Genomic DNA, 21155 nt, shown 5'->3' with positions numbered 1-21155 from the left:
CTGTGACCATGTCCTGTCACCACGTCCTGCCCTCCACATTCCCAGCAGCTGGACCTAACAATACCCCAGCAGGAGTCGGATCCTGCACCCCAGGCAGGGGATCTGGGTGGACACACAACAGCCCAGGAATCAAGCTGGGGTGGTAAATTCTTCTTTATGAGAGCTTTTCTGGGGACCCCAAGTGCTGGATGGAAGCCCTGGTCAAGGGGCCCCTGGTGCTGCCTTGGCCAGCAGCTGCCTAAGGGGGCTGGCACTGAAGGGAGGCAGCGGCAAGCCCAGGGTCCAGGTAGGGTCCCCTGTGTGCATCCGCTTGCTGGTGGCTTTGATGTCACCTTCTCCCGCAGACATGTGCCTGCATGGGACGCATCCGGAGCACGGGGACCACAGGGCACAGGTGGAACCTGAGGTGCCAGGAGGGCTGCGGTGCCATGCGAGGCTGGCCTGGGAGAACACACGGGGCTTTTCATCTTCAAAGCGCTCCCTGCGCCGACTTTGATCCCAGCCCACCTGGGAGGTCTCTGCTATTGCCGCTCCCATCTCCCCGTTCTTGAAGGGCTGGGACCTGGCCAAGCTTTGCCAGAGTGAGGGAAGGAGGCAGGGGAGGGTGCATGGCACAGAGGGAAATCCCAACAGCTGGGGCTCTGCCGGGACCTGCCAGACCCAACCGCCGCCCTGCCGTGCCCGCTGGGCCCCGCGCTGGCACACGGCAGCACGGAACCCATGATTCCCTTCCAGCACCCATCGGCTCAGCACCCACAGCCCTGCAGAGCTATGGCACCCCAAGGGTCCCTGTCCCATCCCGACCTCCACCGCCTCAAGAGACAACACACAGCCTCCAAAACACAGGCGTTTAATAAAACCAGTTGCATTATCATTATTATTATTTACAGATCAAACATTAGAAAAAAGAGTAGAAAACAGGAACTGTTGTCTTCATAAATACCGGGCCCAGCATGGTGGGAGCTTTGTGCCCACTGGCAGCTGGGGGGGGGGAACGCAGGCACCCACAGACACTCACACAGACACACAGCCCTGGGCAGCTTGAAGTAGGGGGTCAGGTTTCCCCCTCACCCCTCAAAGCACCAGGCTTTTCTTCAGCAATGAGCTGGGACCACCAGGATGTGACCACCACCCCAGGCAGTGGGACCCTCTCGGTGGAGGCTGCAAGGGGGCAGCTCCTTCCTCGGTGCAGTGTCCCTGTTCCATGCAGGGGGAACCAGCCCCTTGCACCCCACCCATGGGTGCTGGTGAGGAGCAGGACAGGCAGGAGCTGCCAGCAGTGCAGGCAGGGCAGCCACACATGAGGCCCCGTGGGTGTTGGGGACCAGCCACACACCCAGGGACACGTGTCCTCTGCCTTCCCACGGGCTTGTAGGGACCTGGCTCTCCAGTGCTGGCACAGGGCTCTGACAATGGATCCCTGGTGACCACATCGGGCCGGTGATGCTGCAGCACAGCAGGGCTGAGTTCAAGGGTCCTGTCACCCCCAAGAGGTCCCTGCTCCTCCCAGGGCACAGCCTGTGCTCTGTCCCCATCCAGCATTGCCCACTTATGAGCAACCCATCCCCGGTGCCCACCGTGGCACTGCTACACATCAGAGACCTGCTGGGGCTCCCTGGCCTGGCGCAGCCCGTAGAGCCACTTGATGACGCGGGCGTTGCGCTCGATGATGGAGATGCCGTAGGGCACGCGCTCGGCCGGCCGCCCCTCCGGCGTGGCAGCGCTGGGTGGCGAGTGGCCACCCTCCGAGCTGGCCGTGCTCACGCTGTGGAACTTGAGGGACACGATGTCGGAGCTGGCGCGGGCGAAGCGCTCAGCCCCCATGTCCTGCATCTCCTCGGGGTCAAGGCCACAGTAGTTGAAGAAGCGCTCCAGGTCGGCGGTGGCCCGCGAGAGCCGGTCGCTCAGGTCCGACTTGGAGCGGTGCAGCAGCGGCTGCCGGCGGGCGCTCTCGGGTCGGGCGGGTGAGCTCCGGGACGGGGTCACAGGCAGCCCACCTGGGATGGGGGATGCAGGCACCGGTGTCACTGGGCTCCGCGGAGCTCCACAGGGACGGACGTCCACTCTCCGCACGGCCACACTGCCGGGGGGCTTGGTGGTGGCCGGGCTCTCCGGTAGCTTGACAGCCCCCTCCACCGCCGGCGCTTCCGCCCGCCACCTGCACTCCCTGCCCAGCGGGCTCTCCGCCTTAGGGAAGGGGCTGTCACAGAGGTTGATGAGGTTGTTGAGGATCTCCAGGTCAAGGGACGTCTTCGGGCTGGCAGCATCGGCGCGACGCGGCCCCGGGGGTGCCCTGCGGCTGGGGGTGAGAACAGCCCGGCGCACCCCGGGGGTGAAGAGGGGCTGCTTGAGCAGCAGTGGCTTCACCGGCTCCTGCTTGGTGCTGGCGACCCTCTGGCTCTTCACGTACTTAGCCTTGTCGGCCTCCAGCCTCTCCACTGCGCTGGGCTTCCCGGCCCCCGGCTCGGCGTGCCGACGGAAATACGCGGGCCCTTTGCGGAGGATGCGGACGGGCATGGCCGAGGTGAAAGGCGCCGTCACCGTCACCCCCTTCATGGTGTCACCGGCTTGCAGCGCCTCGACGGGCATCCTCTGTGCCGGCACAGGGACACGGGGTGGGCGGCCGCCACGGGCAGCGAGGGGCTCAGGTGCCGCCGGCTGCGAAGAGGGGCCGGAGTGAGAGCGGGGCCGGAGTGAGAGCGGCGGCGATGCTGCCCCTGCCCGCGCCCCGGCCCCACGGCAGACAAAGACAACCCGGGCTGTGCACTGGCTGCGCCGCCGGCTCCGGGCTGCCTATTTGAAGGCGGTCGCCACGCCTCCGCCGCCACCGCCGAGCCTCCCCGACACTCCTCCGGCCAATCCGCGCCGCACGCCTGCTTCAAACCGCACCGGGGCCAATGGCGCCGGCGGGGAGGGCGCCCCGGTCGCGGGCGAGGGGCACCCTGGGGAGCGAGGGGGGCGGAGAGAGCCAAGCACCCCTCACTGATGCTCTGCACAGGTCGCAGGTGCCGGGGGAGCATCGCCCGCATCAAGGGGTGCATTGCATGTGCCCATCGTCCGTGCTCAGGAGTGCACTGCCCACATCCGGGGGTGCATTTCCTTCACTCAGGCGTGCATCACCCACTCCCAGGGAAGCACTGATTTCTCCCAGGGGTGTCTCATCTACATCCTTGCATCACCCGTGCCCAGGGGTGCATTGCCTGCTCCCAGGGGTGCATTCCCCATGCCCAGGGTTCCATCACCCACCACCCTGCCGGGCTGGTGGATTCGGTGCTCCACTCCCTCTGCTGTTCCCTCAGTTCTCAGCCCTCTCGCAAGCTCCGGGGCTGCACCCAGGCTCCCTGCTCCCATCCTGGAGCTCCTTGGAAAGTACGTGGAGTTCACGGGGGTTTGTTTCCACTCGTGATTCCCCAGCCGCGGTGTGCTCGGAGCAGCGTGGGGCCCTGTGCACCCCGTGTCCTTGGGTCCCTGCCAACCCCAACAAGCGCAGCCGCCACAACGGCCACGCAGAGCCATCAGCCCGCCCACAGCGAAAAGGGGGGGGAGGGCACCCAAACCAGCCCTGCACCCTTCTGCAGTCCCCTGACCAGGGGTGCGCACACCCAGAGTGGCCCCAATATCCAGAGGGGCTCGGCAATGGCAGGGCACACAGAGGAATATGTGGGTCAGACCCTTTTCCCCACCCCTTTCCCAAGCTGCTCTGAGATTCCCCCTGAGGGTCCCGATTTGGGGCACTGATGAGCCCTGAGGATGTGACAGCAAGCCCCAGCACTCACCCGGTGCAGTGGTGGGCAGGACGGGGGCCGGTGTGCTGTGGCCTCACTCGCTTCCATGGCAGCCCCGAGCAGGCGGCTGCCACCGTCACCCGCTCACCTGCCTGCACAAACTTCCTGGGAGCAGCCCAGCGCCTGTCCCAGCACTGACCGCCGGCGGCAGGAGCCAGCCCTGGCACCCACAGCCCCGCCGAGCCATGGCTGAGCCACAGCTGAACCATGTCTGCACCCCCTGCCAGCCCACGGGTGCCAACGTGTCAGCCCCAGCACCCCCAGAATCCGGACCCCAGCAGGGTCCCTGCACAGCACACGGTGCATCCCCCTGACACGCTGTGACAGACGAGTGGCCTGGGGGAGACTGGCTGTCCCTGTCCCCGTCCTCGTCCCCTGCCTGGGGCGACATGCTGCCTCCTGACCTGGAAAATGTCTGCAGGGGGGCGGCCAGGCGTGGCGACAGCTGAGAATGGTCCCAGGACCGGCACAAATCCTCCTGCCTCCTCCCCGGGCAGCTCTTTGCACCCCTTTGCCCGACCCCTCGGGTCCAGTGCTGCCCAGCCCCTGCGCCAATGGCCAGCTTCACTGTCCTTGTACCTGTGCCCAGCACAGGGAGGGCTCCCCGACTCAGCACAGGAGTGCAAAAGTGCCCCCCAGGCAAAGCAAAGCGGGAAAATGTCCCCATGTCAGGCACTGGAGCTCAGCCTTGTACCAGATGCTCAGCCAAGCCACGGCTGTCGAAGTGCAGGGACAAGGACACGGGACCCCTGGAACAGCCGACTGTGGCCAGCTTGGGGTCCCCTCCCCAGCATGGACAGCCCGGCCGGTTACAACCTGCTGCTCCACATTCCTGCGGTGCTGAGCCGCTGCCCTGGCACGGCCACACCGAGCTTGGCTGCATCGAGCCAAGCCGAGCCGAGCGGAGCCGCCCTCCGAACAGCTCCAGAAACACGGCAGCATAATCCCATGCCCCAAACCCAGTCGGAGCGCGGGGATCTGAGCTCTGGGCATTGCCCAGTGTGGCCCCAGCTGCTCTCCCTCCTGGAGTGGGCAGTCCAGCCACGTTCACATGGCACACCAGGTCACCTCCTCCCTGGAGAAGTTGCTCCAGAGGTACACGGTTATGACCCCTTCACCGGCTCACCCAGCCCCATTCTGCTGGCACTGGACCAGCAGGGGACCAGCACCACCTCCGCCACCCACCTGGATCAGCCCTGCGGCATGGGAGCCTCCTCGGCACGGATCAGCTGCCACGCTTCTTCTCCCTGCTCTCTTTCCGAGGGTATCCCGATGGTGTCTTGATGTCTCCACGCCTCCTGCTCCCCAGCCACGTCCTCCCCGTCTCCCCCCGTGCCGGCGGCTGGAGGGTGCTGGAGCGGTTCTGCATGCGGCGGCTGCTGCTGAGTCAGCGCCGGGCGAGGACGCCCTCCGAGGCAACTCAGCGCTCACATGGGATCGAAACCACGGGGCATTCCTCCATGCCAGGCTGCGTCACACAGCGTGACGGTGCCCGGTGACGTCCCAGGTGCCGGTTCAGCCCGCGGTGCCGGCTGAGCAGCCTGGATGCGTACACGGCCCGAGGTGCTCGCACGGACAAAGCCAAAACGCTTCCGGGTGTCACTGCTCGCTGTCGGCAGATGGTCCTGGTGCTGGGTTAGGGCTTCAGGGATGCAGGGGAAATTCCCAGCATTCCTGTGGGCACCCAGATTCCCTTATATCACTGGTGTGGCCAGTCGGCAGGGCCTGCTCTGATTTGGAAATCTCACCTTGTTTCCTCATGCACCCGGCAGCAACAAACTCCAAAATGTAGGGAAATAAATGGGATAGTAGGAAGGGAGGTGACAGACTGGAACAGGGTCACCAAGCCTGCAGCCACCTGAACCTGCTGGCCTGAACCCAGCCCCAGGGTGGCTCCTGCTCCACGCTAAAGGCATCTTCGTTCGGCTCTGCACGGAAGGAATGAGTGTTTGGCTTGTTCCATGGCGCTCAGTTACAGTCCTGCATTTTTCAAACGGCTCCTGGAGCAAGAAAGACAAGGAGCTGGTGGAGGGAGAAGGGCCAAGAGAAGCACACAGTCTGGGAGCCAGAGGGCTGCCCTAAGCCCAGATTCACACAATGGGCTGAGCTGGAAAATCCCAGTTGGTAGGCGAGGGCAGACCCCGCAGGCTGCGTCCCCCCACAGGTGCCGAGGCCGTGCGGGTGCAGGCAGGAGGCTGCAGGAGCTGCTCGGGCACGTCTGGCCCGTTGGAGCAGGGCGTTGGATCCAGGCAGCGCCCCAAGCCTCGCCCTCCCCGGGAGCATCCCAGGATATGCTCTGGGACGGCGCCTTCTGCAGGAATGCTCCCCCAGCACGCGGTGCATCATCTCCACCGCTGCTCCAGGGACACGTGGACGGTGTTTGTGAACAGAGGGACAATCGGGCACTGGCAGTGCCTTTGCTCTCACCTCCTCCAGACACTCCCTCGTGCCAGGGACCTCCTGGTTGCTGATGCATGAAAACTAGGCAAGATAACATAGTATGAGGCCCACAGAGCAGGTATTGGTTTATTCGAGGCCGGGAGTGAGGGGGACAACTCCACCACAAACTCACTCGTCCATTCTTCGCACAGTACCAGCTTTTATACTTTTTTTTACTTAATGTGCACATTATACTTTCTTAACCTTCATATTGCAACATATTTTCTAATCACAGGATTATGTCAGCCCTTGCAGCACACGCGCGGTTCCTGAACGAGGTGGCCGTCAGCCTCCTGGTGGTCGTTTTTGATGAAGGCTCATAAGTCTTCCTCGGGCTTGAAGTTTTCACCCCTCTTCCCTGCGCATGCTCTATAACATTGTCTGCTCAAATAGCCAGTGGTTAGCTTTTTGCAGTCAGCTTGTTCTGCTAATTTGCTGATTACTAAAAAGCGCTTCGTTTAAATACCCTGTTACAAAGTAACTCCTTCTTTCTGCATAGCTACAGGTTTTTGCATAGCTCAAGCATTATCTTGTTGCCTCGGCATCAATGCTAAATGAAGGTGCCAACGAGAAAAAAACACACTGAGAGGCAAATTCCCCTCCTGGAAGTGCTGGGTGGAGGCAGCTACGGGTGCCTGGCAACACCTGTCAAGCCGCGGGGCCGTGGCTCAGCAGTGTGGGCACCCCCACGCAGAGAGGTCCCCAGCCCCTTCATGTTGGGTGTTAATTCCTGGTGTTTTATTCCAGCTCGTTGCCGTGCCCTGACCCAGGACAAACCACCACCTCCTCCTGCCTCAGTTTCCCCAGCGAGAGCTCTACGGAGCCGCTCTAGAAGGAACATGGAGACGGAACGGGGAGGCACCTGCTACACCCAGCATCACCCCACTCCCGGTGGGCAGAGGAAATGATGCTGCCTGCACTAGGATCTTCACACTCGGTCTCTGCTCAGGGATCCAGGAGCCAGGGAGGTGACAGATGGGGACAGGCCGGGCACGAGGCCTTTGTCTGGCCGGTGGTGGCGGCAGCACAGACCCACAGATGGCGGCTGCCGTGGGGCCGTGGCCGCAGCCCATGGCCAGGCGAACACTGGGCCCTGGGGATCCAGCCCTTTTGTTGGGGTCTCACCTCCAGCAGCGGCCCCTTCCCGACTGCCCCCCACCAGCCTTTCAACTTTCAACTTGACCTGCTCCTTTCACATGGAAATAGAATGCAAATGGGGCTGGGGCTGCCAGGGTCCAGGCTGAGACCCGCCAGCCGGTCCCCAAGTCTGGGGGTCATAGCCTCTCAAATAAGGTGGCCAGTAGTCCCTGGAGTGAGGGGGTCGCTTTGCCCCCCAGCAATGGAGCAGCAGCCACCCTCTGCCCAGGCAGACCGTCCCCACTGCTCACACATAGAAGAAGATATGAGGGGATGGGTCTCGCCAGGGCTGAGTTCAAGGACAGACCCCTGCTCTTCTGAGCTGCCACTCCTTCCATGCCTTCCTGCCACCCTGTCACCCCTACAGCATGGGCAGTGTGCCCACCCTGGAGATCCCTGCTGCACCCCCCGGCCTGCACTGGCTGCAGTTGGGATGGGGCCCCCAGCCCTGGCTGGATGAGGATGGGGCTTCCTGGAGGGATGGTCATCACAGCCCAGCGAAGTCCCGCAGGCAGGGACCACTCGGCTACCAAATGTTGCCATCTGCCTCCGGGGCCTGCGCTTGCATCTGCCGGGGGTGCGGAGGGGCGAGGGGCCGGGGGGCCGGGAGCTCAGCTGGGGGGCAGGCAGGGGGCGGAGAAAGCACAGGCAGGGCAGGCAGCGCGCGTCGGGTGGATTTAGGTGAGTAGCGTGAAGGGGCAGCACGGGGGTCCCACACCCAGCACCCCCTCAAACTGCCTCTGCCCCATAGCCACTCGCCCCCGGGAAGGGTCTCACTGCCGGCTGAGCTGCCTCTTTGTGCCGACAAATTAAACACAGGACAGTTGCCGTCCCCTCCCTGTCCCCATTCCCATGGACACACAATGACCTCAGCTGCCCCGGGCTCACTCTAAGCCCCCTGCCCCTGGTTTCCCCCCAGCAGCTTGGACCTGTTCCCCACCTTCCAGGTCTCCTGGGGTCCTGTACTAGTTTGACTGGGGCAGAGGTAATTTTGCCCATAGGAGCCAGCGTGGGTCTGTTTTGGAGTTGTGCTGAAAGCAGTGCTAACCCAGGAGTGTTTGATCGTGGCTGAGCCATGCTCACAGAGCCCCAAGGACTTTTCTGCTGCCCCACCAGCGAGTGAGAGTGCTGGGGGTGAATAGAAATTGGGAGGGGACGTGGATGGGACAGCTCTGCCCCTCCCCCCCCCCCCCCCCGCAATATCCTGGACTGTAGGACTTCCTTGCTTTTCCTATTAAACTGACTTTCTCTCAATCCGTCAGTTTTGTCCCTTTTACCACTTTATCTTTTCCCATTTTCTCCCCCATCCCACGGTGTGTGTGAGTGACCAGCTGCGGCGGACTGAGCTGCCTGCTGGGGTTAAATCACAGCAGTACCTCAAACTGTGACCATCCCCCGCCACGGTCACCCAGCGTCCCTGCAGCCCCAGGGACAAGGGACACTCTTGTCCCCACTGCACCCAACGGTCCTGGCTGCCGCGGGTGCTCCCACAGGCGCAGGACAGGGTGGAGGGGCAGGCTGTATCCCCCGAGGGACAGGGACGAGCACTGCAGGCAGGTAGGACAGGGAAGCAGACGGGAGAAGGGAGCCCAGCCCCAGGTTTTGCAGGGCTGCAGCCCGCTCTCCCAGCGACACCCGGTGGGTGCTGGGGGAAGAGCTGCCATGAGGCATCCTGGGGCGGGGGTCCTGGAATTGGGGGGGGGGGGGAGGGGGGGGTTGCTGTTGGGGGTGACCTGGGGTCTGTCTCCTCAGCCGTGTCACCTCCCGACCGGTGCAAGTGGCTCATCCGCTGGCTCACGGCTTGGTCCCCGCAGTGTCCCAAGGTGGGACAGCTGCCACATTCGGAGGTTCCCCAGCGCCCCGTGCCAACCCATTGACCCCGCAGAGATCCTGATGGGGACAGGAACCGCCACCGGGTCACACTTGCACCTGCAAGAAGAGTCTGTGATAGGTGGGACGCAGTTCAGGCGGGGACAAGGACAAAGTCCAGGACACCGCCAAGAATAATAACCCCCTTGAGCTGGGGACTCTGCCAGCTGGGACCAAAGACGAGGAGCAGAGCAGGGCCAGGCTATCACCCGTACGCATCCGGAGGTGGTGACGTGCCCGCCTCACGTCACTGCTGCGGCAGCCAGGAGTGGCTCCCGCCCGCGTGGTGCTGCCTGTCCCCAAAGCGCAGTGAGTTCCCCTTGGGAGATTGCCGAGGGACCGGTCAGACCGGAGCCCGTTTCCTTCCTGGTTCCTGTTCCAGCCCCGATGCCTCCCCGCGGGGCCGGGGCCGGGACCATCAGCGGGTTGTTGCGCCCGCCAGGCTCAGCCCCGTGAGACGTGAGTTTCCTCTGGCGGCCTCAACGCCCCGGGAGAGAACTGGAGACGGCTCCGCGGGGTTGCGGGGACACGGAACGTAGGGACGTCAGAGTTCTTCCCAGGGGCGGGATGAGAGTGGGCAAGGGAGGTGTCTGGATCCCAGCTGACTCAGCTGACTGGTACGAGCCGAGGCTGGGCTGCAGGATGGGCTGCTGGGGCCTGTCTCCCGCGGCCACCGGGGCGTGTCGGGATCGCGCGGGTCCTGGCTGGGAGGAGACGGGCGCTGCGTCGTCCTGCCCTGCGGATGCAGTGGGAGGTACGAGGCGTCCATTCCCAGCAGAGCAGCTGCCCAGGACACTCAGCCCCCAGGTGAGAGCCCTCTTCCCCCTGCACCCGGCTGTGCCGAGCCCTTCCAGGCTGCACCGAGCTGCAACATGAGTTGGTACAGGTTCAATGCCCTCCTGGGTACCGCACTTGCTGCTCCCAAGCCCCAGCCCTCCGGGATGAGACCAGGTGGAGCTTATCAGGATCCACACCCAGGGCAGGAGGGCACCCTGTCATCACTTGAAGGGGGCAGAGGGGTCCGCAGGGCTTGCAGAGGGCAAAGTGGGGCTGGGCTGGGCTGTGGGCCCCACACCCCCACAGAACGTAGGAGGGAAGCTGTTCTACCAATGCAGGCAGTGGTCATGGGAGGACAGGGCCAGGATCTGGAAGGGTCAGATCTCACCTCACCACTCATCAAAGTCTCTCCCCACAGCACAGCAGCGTCACTCCCAGGCCCAGGCACCCAGCCCTGAGCCATGGCACTTCTCACCCACCTTCTGGCCTGTGCCTTTGGCATGGGCTCCTGGGTGGCCATCAATGGGCTGTGGGTGGAGTTGCCACTGCTGGTGACGGTGCTGCCAGAGCAGTGGTACCTGCCCTCGTACATCACCATCATCATCCAGATGGCCAACGTGGGACCACTCTTCGTCACCCTCATGAATTGCTTTCGGCCTGGCTTGCTGAAGGAGGTGGCTGTTATCTATGCAATTGTGTTCGTGGGTGTCATGGCCTGCTTGCTCCTGGCTTTCCTCTGGAACCACACGTCCCTCATTTCCGGGACGTCCCACAGCATCCCCTTCCTAGTCCTTACCTTCTTCCTGGCCCTGGTGGACTGCACCTCCTCTGTCACCTTCCTGCCCTTCATGATGCAGCTGCAGCCCCAGTACACATCCACCTTCTTCATAGGCGAAGGGCTCAGTGGGCTGATCCCTGCTCTCATTGCCCTGGGCCAGGGCTCTGGTATCTCCAGCTGCACCAATGTCAGCTACGAGGTCAACATCACCACCGGCAATGAGACCGTGGAGAGCACCATTTTCCATCTGGAGTCACGCTACCTCCCACCCAAGTTCTCCACCCTCATCTTTTTCCTGCTCATGACTGCAATGATGCTGACCTGCTTGCTGGCCTTCTTCTTCCTCACCCGGCAGCCCAAGGTGTGGGAGCTCTCTAAGCAGCACCTCTTTTCCAGCAACATCGTGCTGAACTCATTTGACCAGGTCCTTCACGAGGGACCTGACTTGCAGCTGAGCAGAGGCTGCTCATGCTCAAAGGATCTCAAGGGACCTGGGGACATCCTGCCGCAGAAGTTCTCCTACTCCTTAACCAAGCTCACCCTCATCTACCTCCTCATCACCTGGGTGAGTGCCCTGACGAACGGGGTCCTGCCATCTGTGCAGTCCTACTCCTGCCTGCCCTATGGACACACCACCTATCACCTGGCAGCCACGCTCAGCTCCATGGCCAACCCCCTCGCCTGCATCGTGGCCATGCTCCTGCCCAGCAGGTGGGTTGTAGGGTCCTGGGGGTTGCAGCAGGGTGCACACCAGGGGCTTCTGCCGTTAAGAGTGGCCCCTACTTTGCAAGAGTTGGGGGTGGGAGGGGGTCTGTGGGGTGCCCGTGCCCTGGCAGCACAGACACCCCAGGAAAGGAGGATGGAGACAGCAAGGAGCCGGAATGTGCTGCGTGCCTGTGCTGTTCACCAGGGACAGGTAGTGTTCTCCAGTGACACTTGCATGTCTCTTGCAGGTCCCTGACCCTGATGGGCATCCTCACCATGGCAGGGACAGGCTTTGGTGCCTACAACATGGCCATCGCGGTGATGAGTCCCTGCCCACTCCTCCAGCAGTCCCAGTGGGGCGATGCCATCATCGTAAGTTATGGTGTCCCTCTCACTCAGGGACGTCTTTGACACCACACCTGGACCTGACCTCACCTGTCCCCTCAGTGGAGATCCCCCAGCCCTGACCTCTCTCTCATCTGTGCCACCAGATCCTCTCCTGGGTGCTGTTCACTGGGACGCTCTCCTACGTGAAGGCGATGGCCGGGGTGATTCTGCGGAGCCGCAGCCACAGTGCGCTGGTGTGGTACGGGGTGCTGGAGCAGCTGGGCTCCCTCCTTGGGGCGCTGCTCATGTTCCCCCTTGTCAATGTCTACAGCCTTTTCAAATCTGCTGACTACTGCAGCCTGCAGTGCCCAGAATGAGTGGGGTGGGCACCCCAAGACCGCTGCTCTTGCCAGCATGAACTCCCAAAATCAGCGAGGCTGGCTGGCCTGGAAGCAGCAGTGGGACCAGGATGGTCTGGGACCAGCTCCCTGATGGGCTCTGCCAGGGAGCAGCATCTTCAGGGATTTGTCCCACAGGGTGTTCCCATCATGTGAAAGCAATAGAAGGTGTTTTACTCAGCTCTCTGCCTCCCTGCTTCCCGCACCCTCCATGCGCCAGTGCCCCCCACCTGGGTACCTCTCAACTGGGGCCATGTCCTATCCCTTCCCCTGGGGGATCTGGCACCGTTTGGCATCGTGCCCTAAAGCCCCCCTGGGCTCTGTGGGTGGGCACAGCCCCAGCTGCACCCGGCAGCACCGGTGGTGTTCCCGGCCCTGTGCTGTGGCAGCTGCCCTCAGACAGGGGGTTTGCAGCCAGCTGGGGGGAGTGGGGACAAAGGCGGCCGTGGGGAGGGGGATGGTGGGCGACATGGGACATTCACAAGGCCCCCAATAGCAGCTGGGGAAACTGAGGCACAGTGGGACTGGAGGGACATGCGTGATATTTGCCACCCTCTGCTGTGGTCCCATCTGTGCTTTCTGCTCCCTCCCCACAGCCGTGTGCCCCCTGCACCCCATCTCAGCCCTGCTGCACCCTGAGACGGGCAGAGCTGGGGAGGGACCACAGCAGAGCCCCGCACCAGAGCAGCGTGGGCACAATGCCCACGGCAGGGGTGCCGCAGCACCGGTGCCAGGGCTGGGCCACCTGGTACCCAACTGTGCCCTAGCCATGCCAGCCAGGGCGGGGGCCAAGTGGGCACTGGGGCATGGCAAGCACGGGAGGTCGGGACAGCGGCAGCCCCGGGGTGGGACAGCACCCGTGCCCTGCACGCGCCTGCGCCCCTTCCCTGGGGCACAAGGCAGCCGGGCCTTTGTCCCCGGCCCTTTGTCTGTCATCTGCTCTCTGCGCCGGCGGCAGCACCAGACCACGGATTGGAGCCACTTCGGGGCTCCGGCTGCGACCCGGGCGCCTCTGGGAAGGACGCAGTTGGAATACCTAATGGCCAGCAGCCCCCCAAGCCGGCAGTGGTGGGGGTCCTGCAGCTGAGGCAGCAGGGAGGGCAGGAGTGAAAGCTCTGCCCCCCGGCACTAGTGGGCATCCTCTGGCAGATCCTGGCTGACCCCACAGCCTGTGTCCAGGGTCCGTGGAGGATGGGGGAGCTGAGGACCAGTGAGAGATGGGGGGCACGGCGGGGCAGCTTGTCTCATTCCAGTAGCACGATGTGTCCCTTGTGGGTAGACTGGGAGCTGAAGTAGGGACCTGACCTCTCTCCCCCTGCCCCCCAAGAGGATGATCCTGCCTTTGAGAGCCTCCAAAACCCCGCCTTTGAGAGCCCCCAAAACCCCTCACCCACGTTACCCCCCCAGCCCCCTCCCTCTTGTCAGAGAAACAATTGCCTCCGATGGGAATTATTTCCATACAGCTGCTCAGGAAGGCACAAACCCGGTGGAGGAAGGCTGAGCCTTTCTTCTGGCACTGCTCCCCCTCCCCACAGTGGTGGGGGCAGGTTTGGGGGGGCCCAGGCGCTGCCGTCAGCGCTATCAGCTCGGCAGGGCTGGCTGCGGTTATTACCATACATTATCGCAGTCCCCTGCCTCCAAAAGGAGCCGGGGCTGCTCCCCCCTCCCAGCCCTCCCTCCTCCTGCCTTTTACACTTAATTACCTCCCTTATTACACCGCAGCCTGGAGAGAGACAAAATCCCAGGGCAGCGGGCGGGCAGGCAGCAGGCAGTGGGCAGGCAGCGGGCAGGCAGCGGGCAGCGGGCAGGCAGGCCCAACTAGGGCGTAAGTAATCGCCCGTTCTGCAAACGTGCCTTCCAGGAGAGAACAGGCACACGCACGGATAACTAAATCAGGGAGCGGAGGCCGGGAGCCCAGTGTGTGTGTGGGATGCCGAGAGCAGCCCGGCAGGCAATGTCCCCTCGGGGCCGCAGCCCTCCGGGAAAGGTGACCTTGAACTTGGCAGAGCCTTGACGTCAGGGAAGTGCTGCAGGGACAGATGGGGCTCGTGGTGCTGCCGGCAATCCCTGGCCGAGCGCTGCAGGAGCAAGTGGAGAGACCCCAGACTACAGGGGGGAGCAGCCCTGGGATCCTGTAGGATGTGGAAAGCTGTGGATGTGGGATGCTCTGGGATGGGGGATGCTGTGAGCTGTGGGATACACTGAGCTGTGTGATCCTGTGAGATGCTGTGGGATGCTGTGGGATATCGGACACTGTGGGATGCTGTGGGATGCTGTGGCCTGTGGGATGCTCTAGGCTGTGGAATGCCCTGGGCTACAGGATACTGCGGGATGCTGTGGGATGCCCTGGGCTGTGGGATACCACACAAAGCAGTGAGCAGGGGCACTGCGATGCAGGGCTGGCTCCAGACGTGGCTCTGGGCACGACTGAAGGAGCAGACACAGCTGGGAGCAGGCAGACCCGTGGTGCTGCCTGTGGGGGTGCTGCTTTTGGTCCCCAGACTAAGTGCCACATCCCCGGCCAAAGGGGCCAGTGTGCCCAGGGCTGCCCTGTGCCAGCTGTGCTCTGCCTGCAGTGACAGCTGAGGGACCATCCTTATTAAGTGCTGCAACACTCTCGGCATTGCACAAGGTTCAGGGAGAGCAGGGCCAGCTGCCAGCCAGGTCCCCGTGTCACCCACTGGCCCTCAGATGGCACAACTCCGGCCTTCAGATGGCACAACTGCAGGGAAAAGCAGTCCCGGACCACCGGCTGCCTGCAGCGGAGTGCAGAGAGGAGGGGGGGGAGTGGGAGTAGGAGGGGGGGCTCCAGTGAGACGAGGGGGGAGCGAGAGTGGGGGCTCTGGCAGGGAACAATGAACTGCCACGAGTCTGGCTATTGTTGTGGCTCCAAAGGTCACTGTGTTTCCTGGGGACTGGGAGTGGGACAGGGACATGGGAAAGGGAGAGAAGGTGGGAAAAGAGGGATGGGAACAGTGAGCAGGGATGGGGACAAGACAGAGGTGGGACAGAGATGAGGGCAGGGAAGAGGGAAAAGGGTTGAGGACAGAGAAAAAGGTACAGGAGAAGGGAGAAGGGAAAGAGAAAGGGGACAGTGGAAAGGGACTGTGGACAGACATGAGAACAGGGAAGATGGGTGGGAATGGGAACAGGGAACAGGGATGGGAACACGGAGCAAGGACAAGGAGAGGAGAAAGGGACAAGAAGCAGGAACAGGGACGGAGACAAGGGACAGGGGACAGGAATGGGGACGGCGGACAGGGATGGGGATGGGGACAGGGATGGGGATGAAGACTCCCGCCCGGCAGACTCATCCTTCCCTGGCCCCGGGGACTGGCGGCAGGGAGACAAAGGCGGTGGGAGGCAGAGGCATGTGCCCCCCCCCCCCCCCCGTCCTCCCCCCGTCCCCCTGTGTCCCCATTGTCCGTGGCCGGGGTGGGGGGAGGAACCAGGGGGAGGGACCAGGGACCCCACAGTGTCGTGATGCCCGGGGCACCCCGCGCTGCCGGCGGCTCGGGGGGCTCTGGGGGGGCTCCGGGCGCGGCTGGGCGAAGCGGCCCCCTCCCCCCCCCGACCGCCTGCCTTCCTCCTCCTCCCCCTCTTCCCCTCCTCCTTCTCTTCCTCCTCCTCCTCCTCCTCCTCCTCCTCCTCCTCCTCGCCGCCCTGCCGCCTCCCCGCCCCTCGCACTCGCCTCCCCGCGCCTCTCCGTGCGCACCGCCGGGGCCGAGCGCCGGGGCCGGGGCGGGGGGGGCCGGGGCCGGTGCGGGGGCCGGGGCCGGTGGCGGTGCCGGTACCGGAGGTGTCCAGCGCTGCCCGGCCCCGCCATGCCCCGCTCCTTCCTGGTGAAGAAGCTGAAAGCGGAGGCGTTCCCGGCCGCCGGGGCCCCCGCGCCCCCCTACGCCCCGCTGGAGCCCCCCTACACGCTGCCCGGCCCCGCCGCCGGCGATGGTGAGTGCGGGGCCGGGGGTCCGGAGGGGCCCCCCCGCCGCTATTGTCTCTGCGCCCGGCGGGGCACCGGGGGAACGCGGGGCAGGACGGGGCGGGGGTCCCCGCGTTGTGTCCCGCGGCGGGCGAGGGGTGCGGGGTGGGGTATGTCATCCCTCGTCGTCGTCTTGTCCCCCTCTCCGGGGCCACCGGCCGCTGCCGAAGTTGGTCCTTGGGGAAACATCTCCTGCGTGACAGCGTCAGCCCCGTGGGCAGCCCCGAGTGTCCCCCGCCCATGGGGCACCGAGGTGGGCTCCTTCCCACGACAGCTTGGGGGGTACGAAGCAACCGGTCTGGGGGGCGGCGGGGGGCGGCAGCCTCGCCGTGCCGGCGGGTTTCATTGTTCGCAGCGGTGCCCCGAGCTCCCCTGGGAGCGCGGGGGAGGCCGGCGCCCTCCGGGGCACGGGGAGCGGGGCAGAGGGGAGAATAGGGGGTACCCCCAGCAGCGGGAGATGTGCAAAGGGCTGGACTGGGGGTGGACGTGGTCCTTGGAATCCCGTCCTGCGGGGGAACACTGGGGTGGGCTCGGAGTTCCCGGAGCTTGGCACAGCCCCCCAACGGGGCAGCCCAGGCACCTGCTCAGAAAGAGGGGCTGGCCATGGATTGGGGGGGTCTGTTGCATAGGCTGGGGACTCCTGGCTGCTCGTGGATTGGGAGACGGAGATGGATGCGGGAATGGGCCTGATCCAGCCATGCACAAGCTAACATCGTCCAGCCGCTGCGGTGCTTGTCCCCGCTTTTCTAGTGCTCCCCAGCCCTTGGTAGGCTTTCCCTGCCAGGGGCCGGGGTGCAAAGCCCGTCTGGCCTGGGGGTCCTCTGCTCCCCCCCCATCAACCAAGAGCCGGTGGGGGAGGGATGTGCTGCAGCTGGGCAGAAGCTGCCGACGCTGCTCTCCTGGAAATAACCTTGCTGCATGCTCGGAGGCAGCGTGAGAAATTGCTGAGCAGAGCGCTTTCTGCACAGCCCGCGCTGTCAGCACGGCGCGGGGGACGGGGGGGCCCGGCTCTGCCCCCGCCATGCAACCCCCTCCCCACCGTGGGCATCCCTGGCCGCCACGGGACAAACGGCAGCAGTTGCTTGCCAAGGGGTCCTGTGGGTGCTGCCGCGGGGTGTGGATTTAGGGGATGCTCGGCCGCAGCTGCAGTGGGGTGGGACACTGACCCCAGGCGGGGGCCAGCCCCTCTGTCACCGTCAGTGGGGATGAGGCCTCTGAAGCAGCTTGCAAGGACCAGTGTTCACAGGGCAGGGGATTGCTGGGACCAGTTTGGGGGTCTTGGGTGCCAGCATGTCCCCAGGATTGCTGGCCCGGTGGGAAGGGGGCTGCACTGCTGCTCCTGCAGTGACCTTTGTGTGACAGCACAGAGGGACCATGATGCCAACGCAGTGCCCACTCTGACACAGGATGGGAGTCCCGCATACGAAGCAGGGTCATGAGCGGACTTGCACCAATGTCACGTGTGTGACACCAGTGGAGTGGTACCCGAGCCTGGCTCCACATCTGGGGGGCTGTAGGTATTCACTTTGGCAGGAGGCCAGCGACCTGGTGCTGTTGCCCTCCTGCCACTGTCCCATTTCCAGGAATAGCCCCTGTGGGGACAGCAGAGAGGTGGGGGGCTTTCCCAGCCCCTTTGCTGAGGAAGGGGAACCTGGGGCAGCCTCATCCCGCTCATCCCGGCTGCCCACGGAGCATAGCTCATTACCGGTATGGCCCCGGTGAACAATGAGCTCCCGGCACCAACAGCTGTCTGGCGGCTAATGGCCCCCAGGGGCTGCCTGAAGCCGGGGCAAGCGCAGCTGGACGTTCTGCAGCTCCAGCCCCAGTTCCCATCCCGGGCAGCCCTGCGGGATGGGATCCATCCTGCCAACAGATGCAGACAGGAGCCAGAGCAGGGCAAGGCAGCTCTGGTGCTCAGTGGCTCAGTGGGGACAGGAACCAGTTTCGGGGGGACAACCCTGGTTCTGCACCTCCTATGAGCAATTTTGGCTCGTGGCTTTTCCTGTCCCTGGTAAAGTTGCTCTGAAGGGACAATGACCCCACTGTGTTGTCCCCACAGGGTACCTCCAGCACTGCCTGGCGCCAGCCGGCTATGACACTGACAAGAAGCAAGGTCTGCCACCACCGCCACCAGACCCAGCCTACGCACCCGGCCACGAGGAGTACAGTGATCCCGAGAGTCCCCAGTCCAGCTTTTCCGCCCGCTACTTCAATGGGGAGGCGGCAGTGACAGACAGCTACTCCATGGATGCCTTCTTCATCACGGACGGGCGGTCGCGCCGGCGCAGCGAGAGCCAGCGCCGTGGCAGCCACCGCCACTCCTGCCCCGAGTGCGGTAAGACCTACGCCACCTCCTCCAACCTCAGCCGGCACAAGCAGACCCACCGCAGCCTGGACAGCAAGATGGCGAGGAAATGCCCCACCTGCGGGAAGGCGTACGTCTCCATGCCCGCCCTGGCCATGCACGTCCTCACCCACAACCTCAAGCACAAGTGCGACGTGTGCGGCAAAGCCTTCAGCCGGCCCTGGCTGCTGCAGGGCCACATGCGGTCCCACACTGGGGAGAAGCCGTTCGGCTGCTCCCACTGCGGGAAAGCCTTCGCCGACCGCTCCAACCTGCGCGCCCACATGCAGACCCACTCCGCCTTCAAGCACTACAAGTGCAAGCAGTGCGAGAAGACCTTCGCCCTCAAGTCGTACCTCAACAAGCACTACGAGTCCGCCTGCTTCAAGGGCTCCGAACACAGCTGTGCAATAGGGAACTAGCCCCCCAACCCCTGTGGCACATCCCCATTCCCAACCTCATCCTTCTATCCAATCCCCATCCCCATCCCCATCTCATCCCATGCCCATTCCCATTCCCCTACACATCCCACCCTGTCCCCACCCCCATCCCTATCCCATCCTGGTCCTAGTCCCTGTGCTAGCGCTCCTGCAGCTGCAGCCAGCTGGTTTGTTGCTGTGCTGAGGCTGGAGGACACATCCCCACAGACTCACTCCCCACCTGCTCCCTGGGAAGAGGGTCCCCCACAGTGGGACCCAGTTCCTTTCCCCTGGTCCCAGAGACACCCCGCAGCCAGGCAGGTCTCTCTGCGGGGGACTCACCTGGGGACCTCTTCCAGACCCAGGAGAGACTTTCCTCCCCTAGCTCGTGACTTTCACCTCTATTTATTTAATTTATTACTATTATTTATTTAGAGCTGCTGCTTCTCTTCCCGGGGGATCCCGGGGGAGAAAAGACACTTTTCTGCTCCCCACTAGGAGCAAACCCTCCCCTTGACCCTAATCCTGATGGGACCATGGGCTGGTGCTACTGCTGGTTCGGCAGGACTGACGGCTACTGAGGCTGACAGAGGGCAGGGCTGCCAGTCACCCTTGGAGCCTGGGGTCCCTGCATGCCACCACCCAGGGCCCCCTGCTGCCCCTCTGCCCCGTGGCACAGTGTTCACCCTGGCCCTGCAGATATGCAGCTCTGGAGTCAGGGGAAGAGCCAAGGGAAAAGCGAGGGGCTTCCAGCAGAGATCCACAGGACACATCCTCCATCAGCTCCCAGCTCCCAGCTTGGCCAGGCACAACTGGCCCCTGCCACGGTGATGGGGAATAGCCTCCCAGGCAGGTGCAGCCCCCCTCCCCATGTGAATGGCTGGGCTGGCAGCTGGGCTGGAGACCCAACCCTGGGGCAGGCAGCACCTGAACCCCCCAACCACCCCCCGTGTATCCCCAGCCCCTTCTCCAGCCGGCTCCCGGCTCCCTCGCCATTGCCCCCCACCTGCACTCAGGAGGAGGGGGTCAGAGTAGCTGTAAAGTTTGGGTGAGTCTATTTAAATGTTCTTATTTATATTATTTATTACTTACGCTTTTCACTATTTATTTGTCAAGACTGGCCGGGCCATGCCAGCGCTGGCTCGCAGGAGGTGGCAGAGCTGCAGCAGAGCTGCCGTGCCCAGGACACAGCCACGGTGACACGGACGGGGACGGGACCCCGAGAGCGGACTGTGTGGCGGGCACGGAGGCAGGAGGGCACGAGCTGGCCCGGCAGCCCAGGCTCCATGTCCTGCAAGCCTCCCCCAAAGGCAAAGCCCTTCTTCTTTGTCTTCCTTGCTGCCACGGGCTCCTGCTTTGCTCCGTGCCCCGCGCCAGCCCAGTGCGGACAAACCAGCCACTCTATGCAACCTCCCGGCGGAGCGCCCCCGCACCGGCCCCGGAGCAAGCGCCGCGCACGGCATTCCGGAGCGGGGCCCGACCCACGCCTCCGCTTCCTACCTCGGGCCGCGAGCTGCCACAGCCCCGTCACCCTGTGCCGGTCCCCAACACTTCGGGACTCAGCCCGGCACCCCCGGGGCCGCACTCGCGCGCACCCCCACACCGTCTTCCTGCGCCGTCTTCCTCCCTGCACCGTCTTCCTCCCGCTGCCTCGGTGCCTGTGTTGGTCACGGGTTTAGTGGGGATGTCCCTGTCATGGTCCTCGCTGCCATGGCACGGTGACCACACGTCCGCACCCCACAGAGGGGATGAGCATCGCCCTGGCCACGCGGGCACCCTACCGGGTTTTTTCCACGATGCCGGCGCCGTTCCGCGGAGCACGGTGTCCTGAGGCCGGCAGGCTTGGAGCACTGCGCCGCTGCCCCTCTCTCCTGTAAATAGCAGATACTACAGCAATAATTTTCCGTGCATGATAGATTTTTTCTGCCAGGTTTTTTACTCGCCAGCCCCAGTATGACAAGTCTACTGAGATCCGGCCACCCGCAGTATTACTTGTAACGCAATTCAGGGATATAAAAGGGATTTCTGCCACTAACCATGTGTCTTGAGGGATTTGTGTCGGCAAGGTGGCGGGTGGTGGCACGCGAGCTGCCAGCCTGCCCATCCCACGGTGCCCTGTGCCCACGCCCACTCCTGGGCTGGAGCATCGTGGAGAGAACTGCCCCAAACAGAGGGGCAATGTCCTGGCAGCCCTCTGG

At 63.9% G+C, this 21155-nt stretch overlaps 3 protein-coding genes across 6 annotated transcripts; 2 read left to right on the top strand and 1 right to left on the bottom strand.

Annotated features, from left to right (window-relative positions):
• Positions 1-834: 834 nt before the first annotated feature.
• On the bottom strand, positions 835-5253 carry FAM110A (family with sequence similarity 110 member A). Its single transcript, XM_032126924.1, has 2 exons — positions 4971-5253; positions 835-2658 (listed from the first exon to the last, which is right to left on the bottom strand). Exon 2 carries the CDS (start codon positions 2587-2589, stop codon positions 1588-1590), a length of 1002 nt encoding a protein of 333 aa, XP_031982815.1. The 5' UTR covers positions 2590-2658; positions 4971-5253; the 3' UTR covers positions 835-1587.
• Positions 5254-9451: 4198 nt separating this feature from the next.
• Positions 9452-12397, top strand: SLC52A3 (solute carrier family 52 member 3). Of its 4 annotated transcripts, none has more exons than XM_032126946.1 (4): positions 9452-9539; positions 10426-11496; positions 11739-11862; positions 11982-12397. In XM_032126946.1, exons 2-4 carry the CDS (start codon positions 10469-10471, stop codon positions 12192-12194), a joined length of 1365 nt encoding a protein of 454 aa, XP_031982837.1. In that variant the 5' UTR covers positions 9452-9539; positions 10426-10468; the 3' UTR covers positions 12195-12397. The 4 variants fall into 4 exon arrangements, with proteins under 4 accessions (XP_031982837.1, XP_031982834.1, XP_031982836.1 ...); XM_032126943.1 differs by lacking the exon at positions 9452-9539 and adding an exon at positions 9546-9689; XM_032126945.1 differs by lacking the exon at positions 9452-9539 and adding an exon at positions 9546-9847.
• Positions 12398-15965: 3568 nt separating this feature from the next.
• Positions 15966-20992, top strand: SCRT2 (scratch family transcriptional repressor 2). The gene is made up of 2 exons (XM_032126947.1): positions 15966-16163; positions 18254-20992. The coding sequence occupies exons 1-2, from the start codon at positions 16040-16042 to the stop codon at positions 18958-18960; spliced, it is 831 nt and encodes a 276-aa protein (XP_031982838.1). The 5' UTR covers positions 15966-16039; the 3' UTR covers positions 18961-20992.
• Positions 20993-21155: the final 163 nt, after the last annotated feature.

This window comes from Corvus moneduloides, chromosome 17, assembly GCF_009650955.1.
Source record: "Corvus moneduloides isolate bCorMon1 chromosome 17, bCorMon1.pri, whole genome shotgun sequence".
In the NCBI taxonomy this organism is placed as follows: Eukaryota; Metazoa; Chordata; class Aves; order Passeriformes; family Corvidae; genus Corvus; species Corvus moneduloides.
Note: the sequence above shows the minus strand (reverse complement) of the source record. Positions and strands in the feature narration are given on the sequence as shown.